Source organism: Amia ocellicauda, chromosome 2 (genome assembly GCF_036373705.1).
Source record: "Amia ocellicauda isolate fAmiCal2 chromosome 2, fAmiCal2.hap1, whole genome shotgun sequence".
NCBI classification, from domain to species: Eukaryota; Metazoa; Chordata; class Actinopteri; order Amiiformes; family Amiidae; genus Amia; species Amia ocellicauda.
Genome location: NC_089851.1, coordinates 2,326,145 through 2,349,458, shown reverse-complemented (window position 1 = coordinate 2,349,458; position 23,314 = coordinate 2,326,145). Strand labels below are relative to the sequence as shown.

General features: G+C 43.4%; 1 protein-coding gene and 1 long non-coding RNA gene across 2 annotated transcripts; both read right to left on the bottom strand.

Moving 5' to 3' along the window:
- Positions 1-3,093: 3,093 nt before the first annotated feature.
- On the bottom strand, positions 3,094-22,159 carry LOC136761770 (polymeric immunoglobulin receptor). Its single transcript, XM_066716193.1, has 10 exons — positions 18,195-22,159; positions 17,587-17,652; positions 13,412-13,650; positions 12,220-12,552; positions 11,322-11,630; positions 6,993-7,050; positions 5,423-5,517; positions 5,229-5,281; positions 4,840-4,914; positions 3,094-3,608 (listed from the first exon to the last, which is right to left on the bottom strand). Exons 3-10 carry the CDS (start codon positions 13,449-13,451, stop codon positions 3,456-3,458), a joined length of 1,116 nt encoding a protein of 371 aa, XP_066572290.1. The 5' UTR covers positions 13,452-13,650; positions 17,587-17,652; positions 18,195-22,159; the 3' UTR covers positions 3,094-3,455.
- Positions 7,603-9,840, bottom strand: LOC136761940 (uncharacterized). The gene is made up of 4 exons (XR_010820412.1): positions 9,413-9,840; positions 8,346-8,383; positions 8,028-8,187; positions 7,603-7,746 (listed from the first exon to the last, which is right to left on the bottom strand). It is a non-coding gene; the product is annotated as an uncharacterized LOC136761940 (long non-coding RNA).
- Positions 22,160-23,314: the final 1,155 nt, after the last annotated feature.

The window sequence follows — 23,314 nt, the reverse complement described above, 5'->3', positions numbered from 1 at the left end:
GTGAGTGTAAATGGAGAGAAGCAAAACTAGAGGTCTTCCACATGGCATGGAATGACAGTGTAATAAGATACAAGCAGCCCTGTCCTCTGCTAGGTCTGCCTACTACTCCAATTTAATAGAGATGCATAAGAATAACCCGCGTTTTCTTTTTAATACAATAGCGACACTTACTAACCAGCAGGTAAAGCCTTCAGAGGTTATCCCCCCAATTTCACCTGTAGTGACTTCATGGATCATTTCAATAGCAAAGTTAACGGCATTAGAAAACAGATAGAACAGGAAACATACACAGATACTATAGCCGACACATGCAGTCCTTCACAGCCCCTGCCTACCTTGGACTCGTTTAACGTAGTAAATCATCAGGAATTGGTCTCCTTAATTATTAAAATGAAAACAACAACCTGTGCACTAGACCCTATACCCACTAAACTGCTAAAACAATCTCTGCCATTAATTATTCACAGAATACACAATATTATTGATGTCTCTTTATCCTCAGGATCTGTTCCTGATTCATTTAAAATAGCTGTAATTAAACCACTTCTTAAGAAATCCAGTGCCGAGCCTAACCAACTTAAACACTATCGACCTCTCAAACCTCCCCTTCCTTTCTAAGGTTCTAGAGAAACTAGTTGCAAAGCAACTGCAAGCTTTTTTAACCGATAATCATCTTTATGACGAACTTCAATCAGGCTTCCATTCCGGCCATAGTACAGAAACGGCCCTGTTAAAAGTATTGAATGACGTGTTTCAGTCCTCCGATGTAGGGCACGCCAGTGTTATTATTTTATTAGACTTAAGTGCGGCTTTTGACACAATCGACCACAAAATCTTGATACACCGCTTAAAAAACCGTATTGGCCTATCTCGCAATGTGCTTTCATGGTTTAAATCATATCTGTCAAAGTCCCACAGGGCTCAGTCCTCGGACCTATACTTTTTTCATTATACATGCTCCCTTTAGGTGATATCATTCGATGACATAATATTAACTTTCACAGTTACGCAGACGACACACAATTATATCTGTCAGTAAATCCTAACAATACCATAGACCTAGAAAAACTAATCTGTCTGTCTGAGATTAAACATTTTCTTATGCTTAATTCTGTCTAAACAGAAGTCATAACGAAACCTGGGTGTCATCTGTGATCATAATCTATCCTTTGAATCACACATTCAGAATGTGTCGAGATCTTCCTTTCTCCAGCTTAGAAACATTGCTACACTGAGACAATTCCTCTCGTTACAGGACACTGAGAAATTGATTCACGCATTTGTTACATCTAGATTGGATTACTGCAATGCCATTCTGTCAGGCAGCACAAACAGTTATTCTGCACTTCAGTCCAAAATGCTGCTGCAAGAATCCTAACAAAAACAAAAACCCATGAACACATCACTCCAGTATTGGCTTCTCTTCACTGGCTGCCCGTGCGCTACAGGATAGACTTTAAAGTTCTCTTAATAACATTTAAAGCACTAAAGGGACTGGCACCTCCCTACCTAAAAGATCTCCTTATGGAATACACTCCAGGTCGGCCATTGAGATCACAGGAAGCCGGTTACTTAGCACTCCCTAAAATACACAAGAAAACCACAGGTGGTCGAGCATTCAGTTATAGGGCCTCGAAGCTGTGGAACGATCTTCCAGCCAATGTAAGAGATGCCCCCTCTGTCTTAGCCTTTAAATCACGTCTGAAGACTCATCTGTTTAGTCTCTGTTTAGTTTTTCTAGCCCATAGTGCCGCCGGTGTGCCATGGACATGCAAATGCACAGCTGTCTTTGGAAATGTCCTGCACTGCATGACCAGTATCTGAGCACGACTGCCCTCTTGTCTTCCAGCAACAGCCTCCTCCGAGGGTCCAACGAGGCACCTCGTCCCCCAACATGGAAGTCTGATGAGGCACAACCCACCCCAAAGGCACCTCACCACGGAGGGTCAACGGGGCATCCACACCCAAGGCCTGACGAGCCATCACAACCCAAAGCCTGTTGATGGTCCAAAACCTCCACCCCCGATGGCCAGCGAGAGGCCTCCTCCAGAGGGAAGAGCACAGCCAGCAGCACCGATAAAGAGCTTTCTGATCTCCATGCTGCTGTAATAACTATACTGCCTGGAGGGGAGGCAACCATTAGGCCTGGGCCCTAAGCCATGGATCCCCAGAGATTCAGTTTCTCCTACATGCCATCCATAGGAGTTTTTTGTTTTTCTCTCCTCTGTGCCTAAATGGTTTATTTACTTAAATGTTCACTCACTTTATTATTATTATTTTTTTGCATTTTATTTTACTGTATGTTTGTTGTATGTTTACCAGTCTGTAAAGCGCTCTGTGGCTACCCTGCGAAGGGCGCTATACAAATAAAAATTGATTGATTGATTTAAATATCTTCTGCGTAGAACAGTGTTTTAAATAACCTCCCACACAGACTAGTTATTCAGCTCAATGAATGTGTTCACTCTTGAACTGTGCTCCATACTTTACACTGTTCACCGCGTGCTTAATTAGCCTGCCTTGTGTGTGGCCTCCTCTAGGACAGTCCTGTATTGCTTGGTGGATATCTTCTGTCCCACACTGTGTGATCATGAGTGGTGATGTTATAACTCAATAAAATGTTTTTACAAGGCCTCTGCTTGCCTCTTGTTTTTACTGCTGTGTCTCCTGAGCTGTACCGCTGACAAACCGCAGTACGTGACAGGTGTAGCTTTCCTGGGGTGACACAGTGGGGTGTGTCAAAGAGTTCAGCTGTGCTGAGGTGAAGTAACACAGTGGGGTAGGTTACTAGTGTAGCAGTCCTGGGATGAGGTGAAACGTGTGGAGGTCTGTTTTCAGATCTGATACGAGGGCCTCAGGTTAGACACAACTTTCAAACATTTGCAAAATCATGTTTCAGAGCCTGAACTCAAAGACAAGTGTCCACATCTTCCCCAGTGTCTGCACTGTAGTGTTTCTGCAGCTTGATATAAACCCAACAGTTAACCCACAGTACATGTAACAACAGGGCAAGAATCTGGTTATAACAGCATTATTAATGTGTGGCCGTGCAAGCTTTGTGTACAGGAACATACTACAGCAAAGACAAACAGGATCTGTAAATAGTTGTTTATTTATGTACTATAATACATTGTAACTGTAACTTAAATTGTCTGGTTTCTAAAGATAAGAACCATAACTCACTCTCAATGTCCTGTCAAGACACTAGACCAAAGACCCGAGGGGAGCGGGAGGCTGGCTGGAACAGACAAGATGCACAGAGGGATAGGGACATGCAGGGCAGAGAGCCCACACACACACAAGTCCTCACTACAACTATTGAGAGCAGACACTGGCCACTCCTTCATCCTCACAGTCCAGGTACGGCCCACAAGCTGTCCCCCGCCACAGCCTCCAGCACCAAAGTCTCCCAGGAGAGGGCAATATACTTTAATTCTACCTGGCTAACTGCTCCTCTATCTGGGCCTGTGAACCACAGCTGAGTACGCAGCAGTGTCCGAGTCAGAGGGCTCGGCCCGGCCCACTCCTCCAGGGCCGCTCGGCGCTGCGGTGTTGTCCAGGAAGCACAGGGAGCTGTAGGTCACACCGGAGTGGGGGTCGGGTGCCGCCTGCAATAGAGCACACAGTGTCACAGTCACCCTGATGCACAACGTCTGCTTCCACAGCACGGCGTTTCACACTGTGCTGATCTGCAGCTTCTCCTCTCAGTTCCCTGCAAGGGGGTGTGCGGTAGCAGAACAGTTATAGTGTCTAACATCTCACTGTCCTGTTCGCAGGGCTGGTGTCGTGCTCTTCCCTCCAGCATGGCGAAGATTCATGTCTACTATTACAGTTTCTTCAGCCGGTATTTTGCTTACAGAAGCCCAAACCCTGATACTGGTTGACAGTAGTGTACCATGGTCAAATCACAGTACAGTGCAAGCAAACTGAAGTCATCATGAAGCATAGAGAAATACAGAACAGTACAGCATACATAGGCGTAGGTTTAGGGGGGGCACGTCAGTTTTCTGGCACTGTACTGTGATTTGCCCATGGTAAATCACATCTCTGTGGCCAGCTGAAAGCAATACACACTCTCTGTGACTCGTTAGTACACCGTAATAGGTGTGTTCCAGCAAATGTGTTTAATTTGTAGTTGCGAGTTTGTAGTTTGCTTGTATCTTGGTTTTGACTTATATGAAAGGAGAAACATGTTGTCAGAAACGTGTCACCCTAACCCCATGTCCTACACTGACCCCAGCGGACCCCACAATGTGCCGGTGTCATGCTCTCTGCTGTGGCAGTTTGGCTTCAGCACATTTCAAAACCCCAACTCTGCAATCTCAGCACATCAGCTCCATTACTCTACATGCACATACATTGCACATACATTGGGCTTTTGAGTGTTGTTTTATTCTCTGTGGTTTGATATTTGTTAATATTTTTTAATTTGCAATGTAGTTATGCAAGTGTAATTCTTATTATAAACATTATTTTGCAGTATTCTGACAATATCCTCCGGAGTCTACATGTATGTGTGGCCACAACGTCATATTGCCCTGTGTTCACTCGCTCCAATGTTGTCCCTGTGGTCAGCTAGGCTATTTGTGAAGGCGTCCCCTGAGACTCTAGAAACTGTGCAGCTGGGAGGGAAAAGATGGGTCTCCTGAACAGCAAGCGCCATATTGCCCTGTGTTCACTTGCAAAGATCAATTACTTTTCAAGATGATTGTTTTCTCGTTTGAGCATATTAGATGTATATGCATATCTATATATGTACAGTATGTATGTATGTACAGTATGTATGTATGCATTTATTTATTTTTGCATCTTGCCACTCATAAATAAATTCAGTTGTACCTCTTTCTGCTGCGAGTCTTTCTTCTGGAAAGAAACGTCAGCGTACATCAAATCACTCGCTGGGATCGGGGAGGCCTGGGAATGGAAATATGTTATTTTAAAGGACTGAATTGTTTAATATCTGTTAAATTTAACATTCATGAACATGTCTATAATATATGTAATATAGTTCTACACTTTTCAGCAAAGTGCAATTAGACAACCTTCAGATGTCTCCTACAACCTGCCATCATCTTTACATTTCTCAAGCCTTGAGTTTTACAGTTTGCAGTTTTGTAAGTGTCTTGTCTAATTTCCTATTTTTTGTAAACCATCTGCTACCTGACTGTTGTATTGTGTCTTCTTGAATAAAACACGAAGCTGCTGACATAAATACAATGACAACTTACTGTGGAGTTCCTCTGACTGCGGTCTGCTTCCTCCTCCTTTCTCTTCATTTCCTCTAAATAAAGACACGGGTTATTTTCCCAGCAGTGTGGACATGCGTGCCGGCTAGCGAGTTCCTCAATCTGCAGCTGCACCTAATAATTATAATAATAATAATAATAATAATAATAATAATAATAGTTTCACTGGAACCTACTCTTTCTTTTCCACATCTTCCAGGTGACTATGAGCGCAGCCACCAGCAGGAGCAGGAGTCCACATGCTATTAGGAGTCCGAGCAAGACTTGTCCGCTACAACGGCAGGAGAAAGAAGTCAGAGACCCAAGCGCGGCGCGTGACTCCAGTGGAGCGGTACAAAAATGCTACCTCTCACTGATCACTGAAATTAAAGAACAGAACATGAAACCAGAGGCAGCCGACTCACATAGCATCGTGACAACGTTGCCTTACAGCGAGAAAAGGACAGTGTGATGTAGTGGCAATAGTTTAGAGACTGCAGGGGGGTGCTGTCCCAACGTTCTCAGACACTGTTATACATTGACATACATTGAAGACAAACAATATTCCCAAAAGACACAATCTAAGTACATAGATTAAACAGTTTAAGTAAAATAAAATATATAATCTTAAATATATAATATTATATATAATGTCTTGTGTGTTTATGCGCCTGCAATATGACACATCCTGACATTTATGGTTCCAGAGAGGGACCTATGATACATGTAGACAACAGTATAGTGCTACAGAAAGAGAGCATTACTGACTGCGTGGTCGAGGCATTTCTGCAACATATCTCTCACATCGCCTTTGTCTGAACCACGATACAACCAAACCACAACCTTGCACAACGTTGCTAAAACTAGCATGGAGACGACTCTGTGGGACAGTGAACATGCCATTGGGCTGCACCCCGTGGTTCTGCTTTTCTCCGGGCCTCCTGTTCTCCGCTGTTGAGGTCAGGGTATAGAAGCAGCTGTACAGAGGCCAGGGAAGGGCAACTGGACGCTGTTTGCAGAGATGGTCCAGCATCCTGCATCCACCATCGTGGTTCATCTCATTCTCTCAGTAAATCCCTGCCAATGGGGTGGATTCACAAGTACTGCGGCCTGACCGAGGCTATGGATTATCTGACTCATGAAGAAGAGATATAATGTGGTGATCAAGGGAGCAGTATAATGTGTGTGTGTGTGTGTGTTTGTGTGTGTGTGTGTGTTGGTGGAAGTGGAATTATAAACTTGTGAGTCAATAATACAAGGAATAGGAATCATCAGAGCCAGAGGAAACGTAAAGAACTCTCTTATCTCTCTTCCAGAATGAGCTCAGCTGGTGAAAACTTCAGTTATTTTGACACATGGTGCTTCTATTAGAGATGTTGATGATAGAGGTTATTAATAAGGTTTACGCATTGAACAGGAAGGGAGCTGACTCAGTATGTTTACTTCAGAGACATTATTCTTATCTCCAATGGTCTTTAAAGGTTAGTATGAACTGTTTCTGTACAGAACAGTGGAGATCAATCATGCAACACGCTGCACCTGTAGTGTAATCTGCAGTTGAAAGTTAAAAATATATATCAATAGAAATGCACTTTGAAACAGAAAACAAGAGTCAGTGCAGACAATTGTGTATCTTCACACAACTGTTATTACACAGAAATACATGCAGGCCTTTACTTTCAACAACACGTGTCTGTTCGAGAAGCAGGATGTTTCCAAGACTTGTCCCAACAGGCAGCAGAGAAAACAAAGGAATTCATTGTCTACCTGTCGCCGCCTCCTTTCTCTTGATTGTCAGGAACTCTGGTCTGGGATGTAGTTGTTGCTGCAGTAATCAATGCAAAATACAGGTTAAAATAATTGTACAAATGAAAAGGAAAACAACTCAAAACGCCTTTGCACTAAGAATGTTGTGAAATACAATGGGATAATTCAATGCAATACAATTTGAATCAAAATTAAAGAGGAAAGCCCCCTCCTTCAGAGTAGAGGTGAAGACAGAGTGCCCACTCTCACCACTGGGAACTGGGCTCAGAGCAGGAGAAAGTGCACAAGAGACACGGGATAGGAAGACAAACAAGGACTGAAGCTTTTGGATGGCTTGTCGTGTTTCCATATTGGCTACCAGACCCTTAAATTTGCATGTAACCCTGTTGATATTGTTACTCAGTTAAGTTGACCCCAGGGGTTAAACTGGGCTGCCCAGTGAAGAATGTGAGGTGACTGAGCTAAATCTGTAAACACTCAGAGAGGTCAGTGAGCTCCCTGTGACCTAACAGCCCACGGTGTGAGCTCCCTGTGAGCTAACTATGCTCACACTTTGGGTTCATTGTGACATGGATATTCAGTAATTAGATTCAAGACACACACACAGTAATATGTTCAGAAATTTATTTATTAGTGATCTGTACAATGTTTCAATTTGATTGAGCACTTAAGATTTCTACTGTAGTCTTCATTTTGTTCAGTTTTCCTCGTTTTACTTCTATCGCCACCTCATCATGAAGATGCTTCACACATTCTGGAATAGAAGATCAAGCTGTAAATACAACACAATTTGTGGAATATCAATGGAAATTCATGCGTGTTCACTGGATACATTATACAAATACTACTCTTGAAAAAAGGATTCAAAAAAATAATACAATTGCATGACTAATGTTTGGTAACAGTTTCATTCTTTCACGTGACCACTTGGCACAATCCAGCCCAAAATCTTTCCTAAAATGATATACTGTAATCAGTTAGCTATAAATATTGCAAGGGGGGAATTCACAATTGTAATAATGTGATTACACTTACTGAAATTCCCTCAAACTCCTCTACTTTGTCGACCAATTGGTGGTGTTCATCCTCGTCAGGAATTATTTTTATTAGGATTGATCCCTCATGATGATTCCTTGATTCTGCTCCATATTCTCCAATTTTGTTTAAAGAATGATAAATTGAATATTAGTATTTGCTACAAGACAAAAAAGGTAAAGAACAATTATAGCATCAATTGGAAGAATGAAAATACTTACAAATTACTTAATTTTAAAGAGAATCCATATTATTCCACCTGCATGACTTCAAGCAAATAGACAATGATCAAATATTTTTCATTAAATAAGACCATACCTGATGTCAGGGAGTGGACGTGGCCTTCACTGAATACACTAAAGAAAAAGAAAGTGATCATTATTTAATCTTATTCCACATTCATAAATGTAGTCATAAAAAACTATCTTTGAAAATTAGGTCAAACAGTATATCCAAAGTATTTCAGCCTCCACCAATTCTAAAGCGTTAAGACCTCTTAATGGGTCTGTTTCTCTATAATGTAATTATTGTATTGTAATAAACCTCTGGCGTTTTTTAGTTTTTAGTTTTGTTACTGTTACTCTGTTTTAAACACTAGAGCGGTTATAGCCGCTTTTTGTGCAGCTTTCGCAATTCAAAATGTGAATGTTAATTTGTCCCACATATCTGTTCTGTTACTAAATATTTCAATTAAATACGGCGTTTCAGATGGAAACTCCTCATAATGAATACGTTATAAATACTTTCATCTCAACCCCCCGGACCTGCAGTAACAGTACAGCCGACAAACTGGTCTTTGTAATGCATTAGTCCGTGTGAACGAATTATAATCGTGTTGGCTGCTGAAACACGTGCTTTTCCACAGCTAGTCATTATTATCATTATTTTATGAGCAGATCTGCACTGAGCTCGTCTGTCCTGACCGGCGCAGCGAGTCTCTGCTTTTCCAGGAATTCAGTCTTGATCCGTCAAACCCGGATCCGGATCAAAGCCGGATCAGACGCCGACGGTGATGCGGATACAGTAACGCGCTGCCGTCTGTAGCAAGAGTTCAGGGTTTAGTTTAATGCTTAATGTTGAATTGGTTATTTATGTTTTATAAATGTATACATCTGCTTAGATATGTGCATACCGATGTATACACCACTTTGAATTTTCACTCTCTTTTCTTTATTTTATTTTTCATAGCAGCCGCGCTTTGCTCGGGCACAGGTTGCATGTGGTGCGAAATGTCGGCGATTCTGTTTAGTAAAGAAAACTGACACGGCTGCAGTGACTAGTAAATACTGCATGTTTCGGTTGCAGTTGCTTTGGCTCTGATCTCTGGTTTATTCATGACCGCACATTTCTGGAAAACACAGAAGTAGTAAATGAAAATGCCTCACCATATCGCTCTTCTGAGAAATGGCGCAGTGCGGCGTCTTCACAGCCACAGACTCCGTGTTTAAACAAGATTAAACTCCCGCTTTTCTCCCATCTGTGAGAAGGGCTGCTCTACTACAATCCAGGTGCATCGCGTTAAAAATGCAATCGTTTTCAAAAGAGAAGACTGGAATAAGAAATTATGCAGGTTTGCCATTATGTAGAGGGAAAAATACACCAAAACTTCATGCAAATCCCATAATGCATCGTTTCGTGTAACACAAATGTTCTCATCTAAATTAGGCGCAGTAGACGATCTAATTTACATAGAGGATATTTAGCGCCCCCTGTTGACAAGGTCACAGTGTGACGTCACTGTGAGCGCAGTGTGAGGTCTGCTCCGGTGGGCTCACGTCTTCATTGGGTGGGGCCGTCCCGGCACATAGGCTTACGACTTTCCTCGTACATTATCAACAATATAGGCTAATTGTAATAATAATAATTATATATATATATATATATATATATTACAACTTTCTCCTTCCTACTAATTCAAGCAATGATTCAAACGCGTTGCCTTTTTAGCACATAAATGAGGTCCGCCCCTGAAATGTACAAGATTACGTCAGAGCTTCAATAAAATCTTCGACAGCGTCATTCACTGGGCAATCGGAGTGACGGTTTATGCTCCCGCCATTTGAAATGAAGCGAAGTGTCCGTAAGGTTTCGTTTAATGCATGTTTTTTTGCACTCGTATCATACAAGAGTCGCAGGTTCGTTTCCTACCGATGATCCGGTGTCAAAGTCTCAGAGGTCAAAGATATGCGTGAGGCAAAGCGGAGGAAGCTTAGACGCTTCAAAAGGTAGGCTCGGTCTGCGGGGGTCACGACTTGAGCCGATTTGGCCCTCAGGACACCGTCCGTCCCGCCGCCGCTGGTGCTGCAGTGAGAGCCGGCCGATCGTAGGCGTCGCAGCCGCTACTTTATTAAACGCGTTTCATATTCACGACTCCATCTGCGCCGGCCGTGAGAGTGACGTCATCAGCAGCCAATGAGAGCCGAGCTGACGAAGAGAAACGAAACAGGAGGATAAACATGACAGGAGGATACGATTTTCATACGTATTTAGTAAAATACTTAAATACCAGTGGTTGTTTCGGCTAGATTATTTAAAAATACTCTAATACAGGGGAAATAATATGTAGTATCTGTAATTCTACACTGCGCTCTCACACTGCGGGATGGATGAGCTGCGTGTCGCTCAGTGCGGCGCTCACGGCCATGTCTTCACACTCGTCCTCTTTTCTCTGCGCTGTGTGTGTTTGTCCGACACGCTAACACGGACAGCAGCAGCAGTTTGTGTTCTTGTTGCGCAGATTCCCGCAGTTTTGCGCAGAGCTGCAGAAATCCTCTGATCCCATTGGTGGACAGCGCAGATCTGCGCTACACGATCGTGACCTGTACATGCCCGTCCGTGTTTATGGCCTTTCCTCTGCGCGGATCGCCGTGTTTGTGCCGCAGATCCACGACACGGGTGTCAGATCAGTCAGTGCGTCTGTACTGAAGGCCCGGCTGCGCGGCTTCACCTCGCAAAAGACATGAATCCGGTGCAAAATAGTGGTTAAGTGTGAGCTGCGCACTGTGCACAACAGCGGTCGGACTGTAGACATCGTGATGTGACCCCAGTTGGTGTGTTGTGGACCGGGCACCGTGGTCCGCTCTGTGCTAGATCTACAATGATTTTGATCAGCATTTCAGTGTTCATAGCAGAGGTCTCTCTCAACTTGTTATATTTTACAGTTTGTCAATTGATAAGATTTTGTAGGGTTTGCATACACATGTGCACCCCTGGAATGCCTGAAACCACAGAGCCCCCCCACATAAAAAATCCCAATTTAACCCCTGGTTGACCCTGAGTGTTATTCATCCTTACCGCTAGTGACACTGAGGTAAACAGGAAGCTGTTGATCCCCTATATCACACCAGTACCAGCCTTGGTCCTCCGGCCGCAGTCCGCTCACAGTCACACTGAAGAGTCCCTCCGCTGTGTGGTCAGTGATCAGGACAGAGCCGTGTCCTGCAGTCCCAGGGCTTCCTGCTGTCTGACAGGAGCTCCAGTCTCCACTCCTGCACCACTGTTTCTGTCTGGACTGGTATGGGTGTCCATAGTGACACTGGACACTGACCTCCCCTCCTATCTGTCCTGTTATTGTGGGATTGACCACATACGGCACCGCAGCATCTGCAGACAGAGACATTAAACACATACAGAGCTTTACAGCAGTGCGTTGCGGCCGCTGGGCTGCTAATTCACTTCAGCAGTTACACAGCAGGCTCTTCTCCTACAGGCGTCTATAGGCCGACTGACCATCATGAGAAGAGTCACGTTCCTCACAATCAACAGCCTGGAGTCGGGTCAGGTCACGGGGAGAACAGCAAACAGCACACAGACACCCAAGACTGGAACTGAACCCGGGTCCCATTAGCTGTGGGACAGCAAGACCGACCACTACACCACTGTGCCTGTCTCTCTTTTGTTCTGTCTGTCTGTCTGTCTGTCACTGTCTTTTCCTTTCTCTTTCTCTGTCTTTTTCTGTCTCTCTGTTAGTCTTCCTGTGTCTGTCTTTCTCTTTTTCTTTCTCTCTCTATATAAATGATAAAAACTTGAAATGATCATGATTCTAGTGTTGTAAGAATTGAAGGTCCGCATTCACAACTGTTCTGAAAATGAAACTCGTGGCTCAGAGGAGCTTGAATGCAGGTTTTTATGAGGTCAGCAAGTTAATGATTGTGCAGCTGCAGTACAAGCATGTATTGTTTTAAGATCATACCTTCAGTAACTGTGAGGTACAGGGATGCTCTGTCATCAGGTGTGCCGTACCCCCCTATCTCCACAGCACACCAGTACCAGCCTGTGTCCCCCGTCTTCAGTCCCCTCATGGTCACAGTGAAGACTCCCTGGGCTGGATCATCAGAGATGGACACTTTATCACTCTGTGTGATTAGAGAGTCAGTCCTTTTTAGAGACTCACAGCTTGTCCAGTAATATCCAGAGCACCAGTATTTCACACGGCTTTTGTATTTGTCCTCGTAGTGACAAGGGATGGTGACTGATGCTCCTCTCAGGACACTGGTCTTTCTCAGTGTTGACACGGCGTCACCACCTGCAGCAGCAGCACGAGGGAAAACAAACAATATCTCACTGCATTTCTCAATTAAATGCTAACACTTTGGATTAGGGGTTGTCAATTATGTGAGCAAATGTTTTATGAATGGGAACATGTTTAGAAGGTATTAATAAAGTGTTATACAATTGATACAAAAGGACATTTAGGGTGTGTTATTAACTGCATCGTATTATTAAATTCTACATTGAAACCTTATCCCCTGTTACACCTGCTACCTGACAGTTCTCAGGATCACCACCAGAGGCCCTAGTGCCCTTGACCTGGAGTTTTGCTTTGCCCTTGTTGTTCCCATTTGCTGGCATTCGACCCCTCGCCCGACCTGACCTGTCCATTGTTCTCTGCACCTGGGTTCACCACACCTAGTGATCCCCGTCCATACATTCCCACACTGTACTCATCCACAATTCTGCTTCATACACTAATAGACTTGTTTATGAATCACGTATAAAGTATCTTTTGCTACCCAGTAACTAAAGTGTAACCCTACATGCATATTAGACACGATGTCCTGTTGAAATGATGCATGTTGTGACAAGATAACAGAATTAGTGGCATCTCTGTTGATTATTTCTCTACACAAACTGTACAGCATTGACATTGAATTAAGTGTGTGGTCACTGTGGCGACGGTCACACAGTCACATAAATGTATGTTTCTTGCTTTCATTTTAGAGCATGAGCACCAGTAGTGTCCTGGAATCACCAGTGCAGTATGTCCCAAGTTTGGTATAGTTGTGTTATAAATGCATTTATTAGTATTCAGTTACAATTCCATTACAACATGTTTTATATTTTAAATGATCTGCAACATACTGTGGTACAACCGATCCTCTTACCTGGAAAACTAGCAAGGAGGAGGAGGACAATCAGAGCCATGTCTTCCTTCAGGGACAGCAGCTCCTCACTGACGTCCAGTTCCTGTTCTGCTTCGGTCTCTTCCTGTCATCAGTTCCTCTTTCTCTGACACTCTTTCACTGGTCACAGCAGAGCCAATACAGAATGAGAAGAGCAGCCTGTCTCCCTCAGTGAAAAACATAGAGGTGCTTTTGAAAAGCTTGAGGCAGTTGAGGGACTCCTGTGGAATGGAAACCAGAAGACAGTTGTGTCCCTGGAGTGCTGTGGCCCTGGAGCCCTGTATCCCTGGAGCCTTGTGTCCCTGGATCGCTGTGTCCCTGGAGCCCTGTGTCCCCGCACCACTTTGTCCCTGCTGCGGACATCAAGGGAACCCAGTGCCCTGACCAGCACATACAACCACTGCATCACGAGCCGAAACAAGTGCCTACATACAAGGCGCATCCCCAGGGGGGTTCTGGGGTACCAACCGAAACCCCCTTTTAATGTACAAACCTGTGCAAAACAGCAGTGATCAGCAGCAAAGCAACCAGGTTACACTTCTATGAAACCCATTAGGTCCCATGACCTCCTTCATACCACTGCTGGAGCTCCCACTGTTCCTATGAATAAGAATAGATTTTGTTCCCAATCACATCCAGCACAAGAAGTCCAAATTGCAGACTCTTAGGTCAGATTAACTCTATTAACTGCATCTGCATTTGACCAGCGGCCCGTTCTGCATTGTGCCTCATACTGCACCTCACAGGCACGGAGACAGGAGCTGTGCACTGACCTACTGCTGGATAAGGCTCCCATGCAGCTTGTTGAAAAAACAGTTTTTTCAGAGTGTATACAAGTAAACTTCCTCTTAGTTAAACAAATGCACAGGACACAGCTGGGGGACTGTTACTTCCTCTGAGATTTAATCACCATCAATCTAAATGAAATTATTCCACTTAATAAACAATACATATTATTTATGTATTTATTTGTGAGTTTGTTACTTAATTCTTACAGAGGAAATATACACTACTGGTCAAAGGTTATCTTTCAAGTCGGAAGCTTCCATAGGAATCTGATTGAAAGCGTCACTCTATCAACGCTGCCATTGGCCCCTGTGTACGTCACTCAAAACAGGTCCCTTCCACTTCCTGTTCTATAAAAAGTGACATCTGCAAAGGTTCCTCCTCTGAGCTCTCTGTGTCTTGTCTGTGCACTAGACCTTACGTCCACACAAGTTGCTTGATTGCCAATGCCAAATATTGCACTAGTAGAGCAGCCGGCCTTGCTATTGTAAGCGGAGGGCGTAAGAGTTGACCTCTGTAGCCCCGCTTTGTATATGCTGATTCTAGACAGTTCCCAGTAAGAGCGTGACTGTGGTCCTCGCTCCCCAGGCTCCCTTATCAGCTCTGTTCTGAGTGGCGAGTGCAGGGTCAGAGGCAGCTTTGATAGAGTGACGTTTTAGATGGGGTTCCTACGGAAGTGGGAAAAAGATTCCTTTTTCAGGAATCATACGCAACCTATCGTTTTATAACACCCCTATTTTTTCAGTTTTTATTGAAATGTAAGCAGTTCAAGTCCAGTGAATAACCTGAAATGATACAAAGGTAAGCGGTAAAAAAAAAAGTTTAGGTTACCAAAAACTGAAAAATAATGTACATTTCAGAGTTATATACTGTGTTACTACACCCTCTTAAGCACTGTTTGGCAGTGTTACATGCTGCTCCTGTGCATAGAAGTTACACTGTATTGCTACAATGCGCACATCATTTGAAAGCTTATTCTCTTTGCTACCAGCACGTTTCATTCTCAAACACAGTTTCCGTGTCGCCCGCCATCATACAGAGCCCGGGGGTAAATGCGCAGTCTGCTTTTTTAGAAAAATATGAATGTTTAAAAATAATATTTTCCCAGAGCAATTGTATTAAAGAACAGTTTCCCATATTACTAAGCATAAAATATAGCTTTTTACCTGTGTTGATTATTTTATACAACCTTTTTGCCCATCTTTATCAAGGGTACCAATAATTCCGGAGGTGAAAGTATAGATATACACCGATCAGCCATAACATTATGACCACCTGCCTAATACTGTGTAGGTCCCACTTTTGCCACCAAAACAGCCCTGACCCGTCGAGGCATGGACTCCACTAGACCTCTGAAGGTGTGCTGTGGTATCTGGCACCAAGACGTTAGCAGCAGATCCTTTAAGTCCTGTAAGTTGCGAGGTGGGGCCTCCATGGATCGGACTTGTTTGTCCAGCACATCCCACAGATGCTCAATTGGACTGAGATCTGGGGAATTTGGAGGCCAAGTCAACACCTTGAACTCGTGATTCATCAGACCAGGCCACCTTCTTCCATTGCTCTGTGGTCCAGTTCTGATGCACACGTGCCCATTGTAGACGCTTTCGGCAGTGGACAGGGGTCAGCATGGGCACCCTGACTGGTCTGCGGCTACGCAGCCCCATACACAACAAACTGCGATGCACTGTGTGTTCTGACACCTTTCTATCAGAACCAGCATTCACTTTTTCAGCAATTTGAGCTACAGTAGCTCGTCTGTTGGATCGGACCACATGGGCCAGCCTTCGCTCCCCACGTGCATCAATGAGCCTTGGCCGCCCATGACCCTGTCGCTTTTCCTTCCTTGGACCACTTTTGGTAGGTACTGACCACTGCAGACCACTCGAGGGCTGTGCCAAGCAGAGGACATTAAATGCTATTGAGTGCTATCACGCCATGTGTAACTGGATACAGAAACAACATGTGCAACTATGGAAAACTATGTGAAACTGCGTCACACCAGAAGTGACCACTTCCACCGCTGAGGAAAAGGTGCCACAGGAAATAGAAAACAGAAATAACGAATGACTTACATCTGAAAAGCCACCCAAAATATGTCCTCTCATCTGTCCCTGATTTCCATAGTGTGATTAACTGGATTAGATTCTCCTGCTACTGATTGGATTATTTTAATACTCTGAATATTTTTATGTATGTGAGGGCAATTTTTTAAATGTCTGAGAAGTATTGGTTTCTCTCCCATGTAGGTGTTGTAAGTGTGTATGTATGTGTCTGTCTATCTCTATAGACACTGAACTAAACTATAGACACAACATGCAACCATTTCAAATATTTCACTGAGTTACAGTCCATATAAAGAAATCAGTCAATTGATATGAATTAATTAGGCCCTAATCTATGGATTTCAGGTCTCATGTTTTGAGGGAGCGTGCGATTGTCAGGACTGCAGGAATGTCCACCAGAGCCGCAGTCAGGTCAAGACCTGCTGAGGACGATAAGCCGCAGATGAGCTTCCCTGAAATGCTTTCTTTCAGTTTGTGCAGAAACTCTTGGGTTGTGCAAACCCACAGTGTCATCAGCTGTCCGGGCGGCTGGTCTCAGACGATCCCACAGGTGGAGAAGCCGGATGTGGAGTCCTGGGCTGGTGTGGTGATACATGGTCTGCAGTTAGAGGCTGGTTGGATGTACCCCACTGGTACATCTGTGTATGTGTGTGTGTATGTGTGTGTGTGTGTCTATCTGAGTATTTTAAACATGAACTGCCCTGCTGGAGTTAATATTATTTTCAATCATGGATCAATAACAATTGTAAGTGATAACACTATGTAACACTTTGTTCCTGGGTAGTAAGTGTTATTTCCTAATTGCTTATGCCTCAAACATATAGAAAATAGCTATTATTCTCCACAAACTTTGCTTTTGTGACCAGGACAGTGATATTTTGAAATTTAACTATTTCCAATGAGAAAACAGGCAAATTTGTGTCTTTTCATTCACATAAAGTCAGAAAAAAAAAATATGAATCCAAATTAACATGTATTTATATTAAAGTAATACAGAAATGCAGTATAATTGTAAATCTCGAAAAACTACTAACTTCTAAAGCTTTTGTAGGCATTTTTGTATTACTTAATTAGTTGTATTAATTTGGATTCATATGTTGTAAAGTGAGTTATGAAGCACACAGCACAAGCACTTGACACGTTACTTACTCTGCACACCCTAATAATAAAAATATTTTTAAAACTGTTTGGCACAATACATTATTCTTATGCCTATGATTATGATTATTATTATACTGTTGATATGAGTAAGAAAAACAAAATCATGACAGGCTGATATTGAATCATTTTTCAGCTGAAAGGTTATACCTGCTGTTGTGATGCCGTGTTCGTTGATAACATCGTGACGTGTGTGGCCCCTCACGTGACTGAAAACTGTGAGGAGAGAAAAGGCCAAGGACATACTGTCTGAGAGCCACCAAACAACTATTACAGCAACCGCAACATGGCTCAGCCCCAACTGAACTGAGCAGACAGCTAGCAACCAGCAGAATGGATCAGGGAGAAGTGGAATAGGGGAGAGAGTGTGTTGACTCGAAGGCAAAAAATATATATAAATAAATATTGTTTCCTGTACACATTCTCCTCACACAGCTCCCTCTGGGGCTGTAAGACAAGGAGACAGGTTCCTGAAACTGGGAATAGAGAGACCCTGTTCTGGAAACTATATTAATTAATTAAACTTCATTTAATTATATTTTTAATTAACCAATATTATTTATTCACTTGTTTGTGAATTTAATTGGACTGGGATTCTGTCCATGAACAGTGAGGATCTGTTGGTATAAATGTTCTGCTTTGCAGTTGCTGTTGATTCACTAAAGGATGGCCATTAAACTGTATGAAAACACAAAGCAGCTCTGACTGATACGCATAACATACAGAGATCAGTCACCAGTTCAGGGGTGTGTGTTTACCTGCCAGCGGGCCAGGGATCCTCAGGGGTTTCCTTAGATGATTTTTCCTCTGAGGTCTATTCAGAAGTTTGCGCAGGGGTTTTGGAAAGATTCATTTCTGCTGAGAGAAAGACATGCCCTTTACGCCACAAATCAAATTGGCAATACTAGATTTAAAGTGATTCAATGCTCCCTCTAGTTGTTACTGTCTACTGACATTAAAATAAAAATAATAGTTACTATCAATCAATCAATCAATCAATTTACTGTACAGAGTAGTAAACATATAACAAATGTACAGCAATATAAAATACATAAATACAATAAAGTTAAATAAATATAGACCTGTAAACAGTTTACATGATCTAAAATAAAAGTAAGTGAACATTTAAATAAATAAACCATTTAGACATGGAGGAGAGAAAAACAAAAAAACTCCTATGGATGGCATGTAGGAGAAAATGAATCTCTGGGGGTCCACGGCTTTGGGTCCAGGCCTAATGGTTGCCTCCCCTCCAGGCAGTATAGTTGTTACAGCAGCAAGGAGATCAGAAAGTTCTTTATCGGTGCTGCTGGCTGTGCTCTTCCCTCTGGAGGAGGCCTCTCGCCGGCCATCGGGGGTGGAGGGTTTGGACCATCAACAGCCTTTGGGTCTACTAGAGTTAATATAATTTGAGTCTATCCTAAATGTGTGAAAATGTTATCTTAAGATGAATAAATCTATTGATGTAACACATTTGTAAATACATTAATAAATAGTGCTACATAGAAATGCAGATGCATGTTTTTTGTTTTTAAACACAAAAAGGTACATAAATGGAATTTTCCATTTGACTGAAGATTCTCTCAATGATTTCAGACTCTGGAGGGGGGAGTGAGTCCCATCTTCCCCACTAGATGTCGCTGTAATTTAAAGCAAGTTCACACATTGCATGATCAAATGTTCATTTGCCATAAAATTGAATGGAAATTAGGGAATTTGTTTTCTACGTTTCTAATTCAGATGTGGAAATACGAGGGCTAATACTCTCTTTGCACCACAATCTCACCAGCTGGGCTCACACTGTAAGCTGTGTGTTAAGACTGTCTTATTTATTCTTACCTGAACTGACAGTGAGATAGAAATGTCTCCCTTCGTCCGCCCAGGGCTTCTCGACCAGTAGACACCAGTGTCCTCTCTCTGCAGCCCCCTGAGCGTCACAGTGAACTGCCCCTGCTCCCCCTCGTCACTGATGGACGTGTTATTTCTGACCGTCTGCACAGCGCCGTCAGTGCGAATCACAGTCGAGCACGAAAACCACTTCCTCCCTTTGCACAGGTACTTCACCCGGGAGCGCTGCTCTGAGTTGTAGGGCCAGTTCACAGTGACCTGATCCTATGATTGGGCCGTGTATTGTGTCCAGAGCCCACAGGCAACCTGAGAATATCACAGCTGTGACCTGGATGCTGCACGTGGAAAAAGCGCCGGCCCTTTTCCCACTGCCATAACCCCAGCCCCATCCCTGCCTCGCCCATCACTGGGGCGCATTCATTTGCCCACCATCTAAAAGTAGTGCAATATTCAACAACATTAAAAAAATACGTTGATTTGGACGATAACTGAGGAGTTTAAATCAAAGACATATGACTGAATCCAACACTTCACTTGCGGGCTCTGGTCAAAGCACTGTTTCAGTCTCATTTAAATTCAGCGCCTGCTCCCCTTGTTTTGCACTTTTCTTGTTGACTCTAGACTCCAGTGAGGAGAAGACTGAGAGGAGACGCCGCACATTAACACCAGGCAGCTATGACTATCTCTCCAATTCCCGTCCTGCTCTCTCCTTCCTCTCGGCGTGCACCTACTCGCCATTGCCTCCCTAATACCTTGAACCTCATCTCTCTCCCTCTCACCTCTTCCTTCTATTATTATTTTATTATTATTTTTATTTCTTGGCAGACGCCCTTATCCAGGGCGACTTACAACATAAGTCTTCTAGTTTTCTACCACCCTCCTGGTCCACTTGCCTCCTTCTTGGACTTTCTTCTCTCCTCCCTCCCCTCACTGTCCTCACCTACCATCCTCCTGGGAGACTTCAACATCCACCTCTCCAACCCCTCCCACTCTGCCAGATTTCTTCCCTTCCTCCACTCTTTTAACTTTGCTCTCTCCCCATCTTCCCCCACTCACAGGGAAGGCCGCCAGCTAGACCTCATCTTCTCTAGAGGCTGCTCCCCTTCAACACTCTCTGTGACACCCCTGGACATCTCAGACTACCACTTCATCTATTTATCGCTTTTTGCCTCCTTCTTCTCCTCCAAGATCACAGACATCTGCAAGCTCTTCAACAGTCCCCCCTCCTCTCCCATCCCACCCAAGTCTCCCACCAATCAAGCTTCCTTTTCTACATTCTCACCTCTTTGAACTTTCCTCTCTCCTCCTACGTCACAAACCTACAACGTGTGCCCTGGACCCTCTCCCTTCTTGCCTCCTCCAAGCGACCGCTCCTGATCTACTTCCCTTCATCTGCTCCCTCCTCAACTCCTCACTCCTCTCTGGCTGTTTCCCCTCTGCATTTAAACAAGCTGCTGTCATCCCACTCCTCAAGAAACCAACCCTTGATGCCACCTCTCCTCAGAACTACCGCCCTGTCTCCCTACTCCCCTTCCTCTCCAAGACTCTCGAGCGGGCTGTCCACCGTCAGCTCTCTGACTTTCTGTCCCAACACTCACTCCTTGATCCTCTGCAATCCGACTTCCGCACAGCTCTCTCCACCGAGACGGCTGTCCTGGCTGTCACTGACTCCCTCGGCTGTGCTCGGGTGGCCTTCCTCTCCTCAGTCCTCATCCTCCTCGATCTGCAGCATTTGACATTATCGATCGCTCCGTCCTCCTCTCCTGACTCAAGATGCAACTTTTCAGCCTCTACTTGGAATTTAGTAATTTATTCTCCTGTAAAATTGCACTCATACAACGTTTTGTCATACTCTTGCCTTTGCATTACTAGCACTTGTATTGTTTATTTTGATTTCCCCTATGCTCCCTCTCCCTTAGCTCTTAACTTTGACTGAAAATCTGGTCTGCACTTATCAACTTTTACTTTATAGGATTCAAAGCATAAAAGGACATGTAGGACGTCTAACCTCATATATTGTTTACTGTATATCTCATATAAATTGTGAATTTGTAAAATGTATTATGCCTTGAACTGCACTGTATCATTGCTCTTTATATTGCTCTTATATTTTGTAAGTTGCCTCGACAAGGGCATCTGCTTAGAAATAAATAATAATAATAATACTGTGGTTGAGTTTAAACGAGGCATAAAAAAACCTACTGGTGACGGAATGAAAGCTGCTCACACTCTTTCCTGCAACCAGGAACTCATGTGACCATGTAGCGTAAAAACCCCAGACCATGTCTTATGTTTCTGGAGCTGCTAGACACTATCTAAGATCTCTATCTTTGCATCTCACAAGTTTGCTGTGATGTGTTTCTTCAGGCCTGGCACCCAACACTTCAGGCCACAACAGACTGCATCACTGTGTGAGAGCCACAGTGCAGGAAGGAAGCCAGGCCACTGGCTAACCACGAGCACTGTACAGACTGAGACAGGGCTCTCGGAGTGACGGAGACAAGAGGAAGCTGCTTCTTTGGCCTGTAATTATCTTTACAGTTCACTGAAATCTAGTTAAATCTGGATCACATTAACCAGACAAAAAAGATCAAATGAATAAATAAACTACACAATATCTGACACTCTGATAGACAGAGACAATGATGAAACATAGTTGATTAACAAACTGATGATAAGAACATAAGAACATAAGAAAGTTTACAAACGAGAGGGGGCCATTCGACCCATCGTGCTCGTTTGGTGTCCATTAATATCTAAGTGATCAAGGATCCTATCCAGTCTGTTTTTAAATGTTCCCAAATTGTCTCTTCAGCCACATCGCTGGGGAGTTTGTTCAGATTGTGACGCCTCTCTGTGTGAAGAAGTGTCTCCTGTTTTCTGTCTTGAATGCCTTGAAGCCCAATTTCCATTTGTGTCCCCAGGTGCGTGTGTCCCTGCTGATCTGGAAAAGCTCCTCTGGTTTGATGTGGTCGATGCCTTTCATGATTTTGAAGACTTGGATCAAGTCCCCACGTAGTCTCCTCTGTTCCAGGGTGAAAAGGTTCAGGTCCTCAGTCTCTCAGTAGGACATTCCCTTCAGACCTGGAATAAGTCTGGTTGCTCTCCTCTGAACTGCCTCTAGAGCAGCGATATCTTTCTTGAAGTGTGGAGCCCAGAACTGTCCACAGTATCCAGATGAGCTCTAACTAGTGCATTGTACAGTCTGAACATCACTGCCCTTGTGCTCAATTCTACACTTTTGACAATATACCCTAGCATTGTGTTTGCCTTTTTTATTGCTTCTCCACATTGTTAGGATGGAGAAAGTGAGGAGTCCACATAGACTCCTAGGTCTTTCTCATGCGTTACTTCATCTAGTTCTGTTCCTCCCATAGTGTCATTATAGGGACATTTGTGTTACCTGCATGTATTACCTTGCACTTGTCCACATTGAATTTCATCTGCCAGGTGTCGGCCCACAACTGAATATTATCTAAGTCCCTCTGAATAGCCTGTGCTGCCGAGATTGTATCTGCTGAGCTGCCTATTTTAGGATCATCTGCAAATTTGACAAGTTTGCTAACTATCCCAGAGTCCAGATTATATATATAAAGGTGTTTAATTTTAGTTTTTTATTATTTGTAATTTTTAATGGACAAAAATTACATATTGCTTATCAGTGAAAATAGTTTGGAGCCCTGGAAGGACATATAAAATATAAAATATACATTGTTGTAATGATATTGTTAATATTAGTAAAAACATATACATCCTTTATTCATAGTAGTAGGACATGTCTAACTGTGAACATACAAACTTTGAAAAGTAAAATGGTTATATTTGAACATAACTCTTAAATTTTGACAGTGAAGTCACTCCATACACTGCTTCCTTCTGAATGCGATCCTGTCACGTGTAACAAAGACAGTTTGGGACATGCATGCAGTGGTGATGTAAACAGGAAGTAAAAGGGGAATCTACAAATTATGTAGTTTCACAAATAGTTCCCACAATATAATAACTCATTCCCACAATTTGCTAAATCGGG

What these genes read in the sequence shown, in the direction of transcription:
- LOC136761770 (XM_066716193.1), bottom strand. Translation starts at nt 13,451, where the DNA reads ATGGCTCTGATTGTCCTCCTCCTCCTTGCTAGTTTTCCAG. An exon ending in TTACCTCAGTGTCACTAGCG is followed by an intron (nt 7,051 to 11,321) that starts GTAAGGATGAAT and finishes TGATTACTGCAG; the next exon opens with CAACAACTACATCCCAGACC. An exon ending in AAGACTCGCAGCAGAAAGAG is followed by an intron (nt 3,609 to 4,839) that starts GTACAACTGAAT and finishes GCTCTATTGCAG; the next exon opens with GCGGCACCCGACCCCCACTC.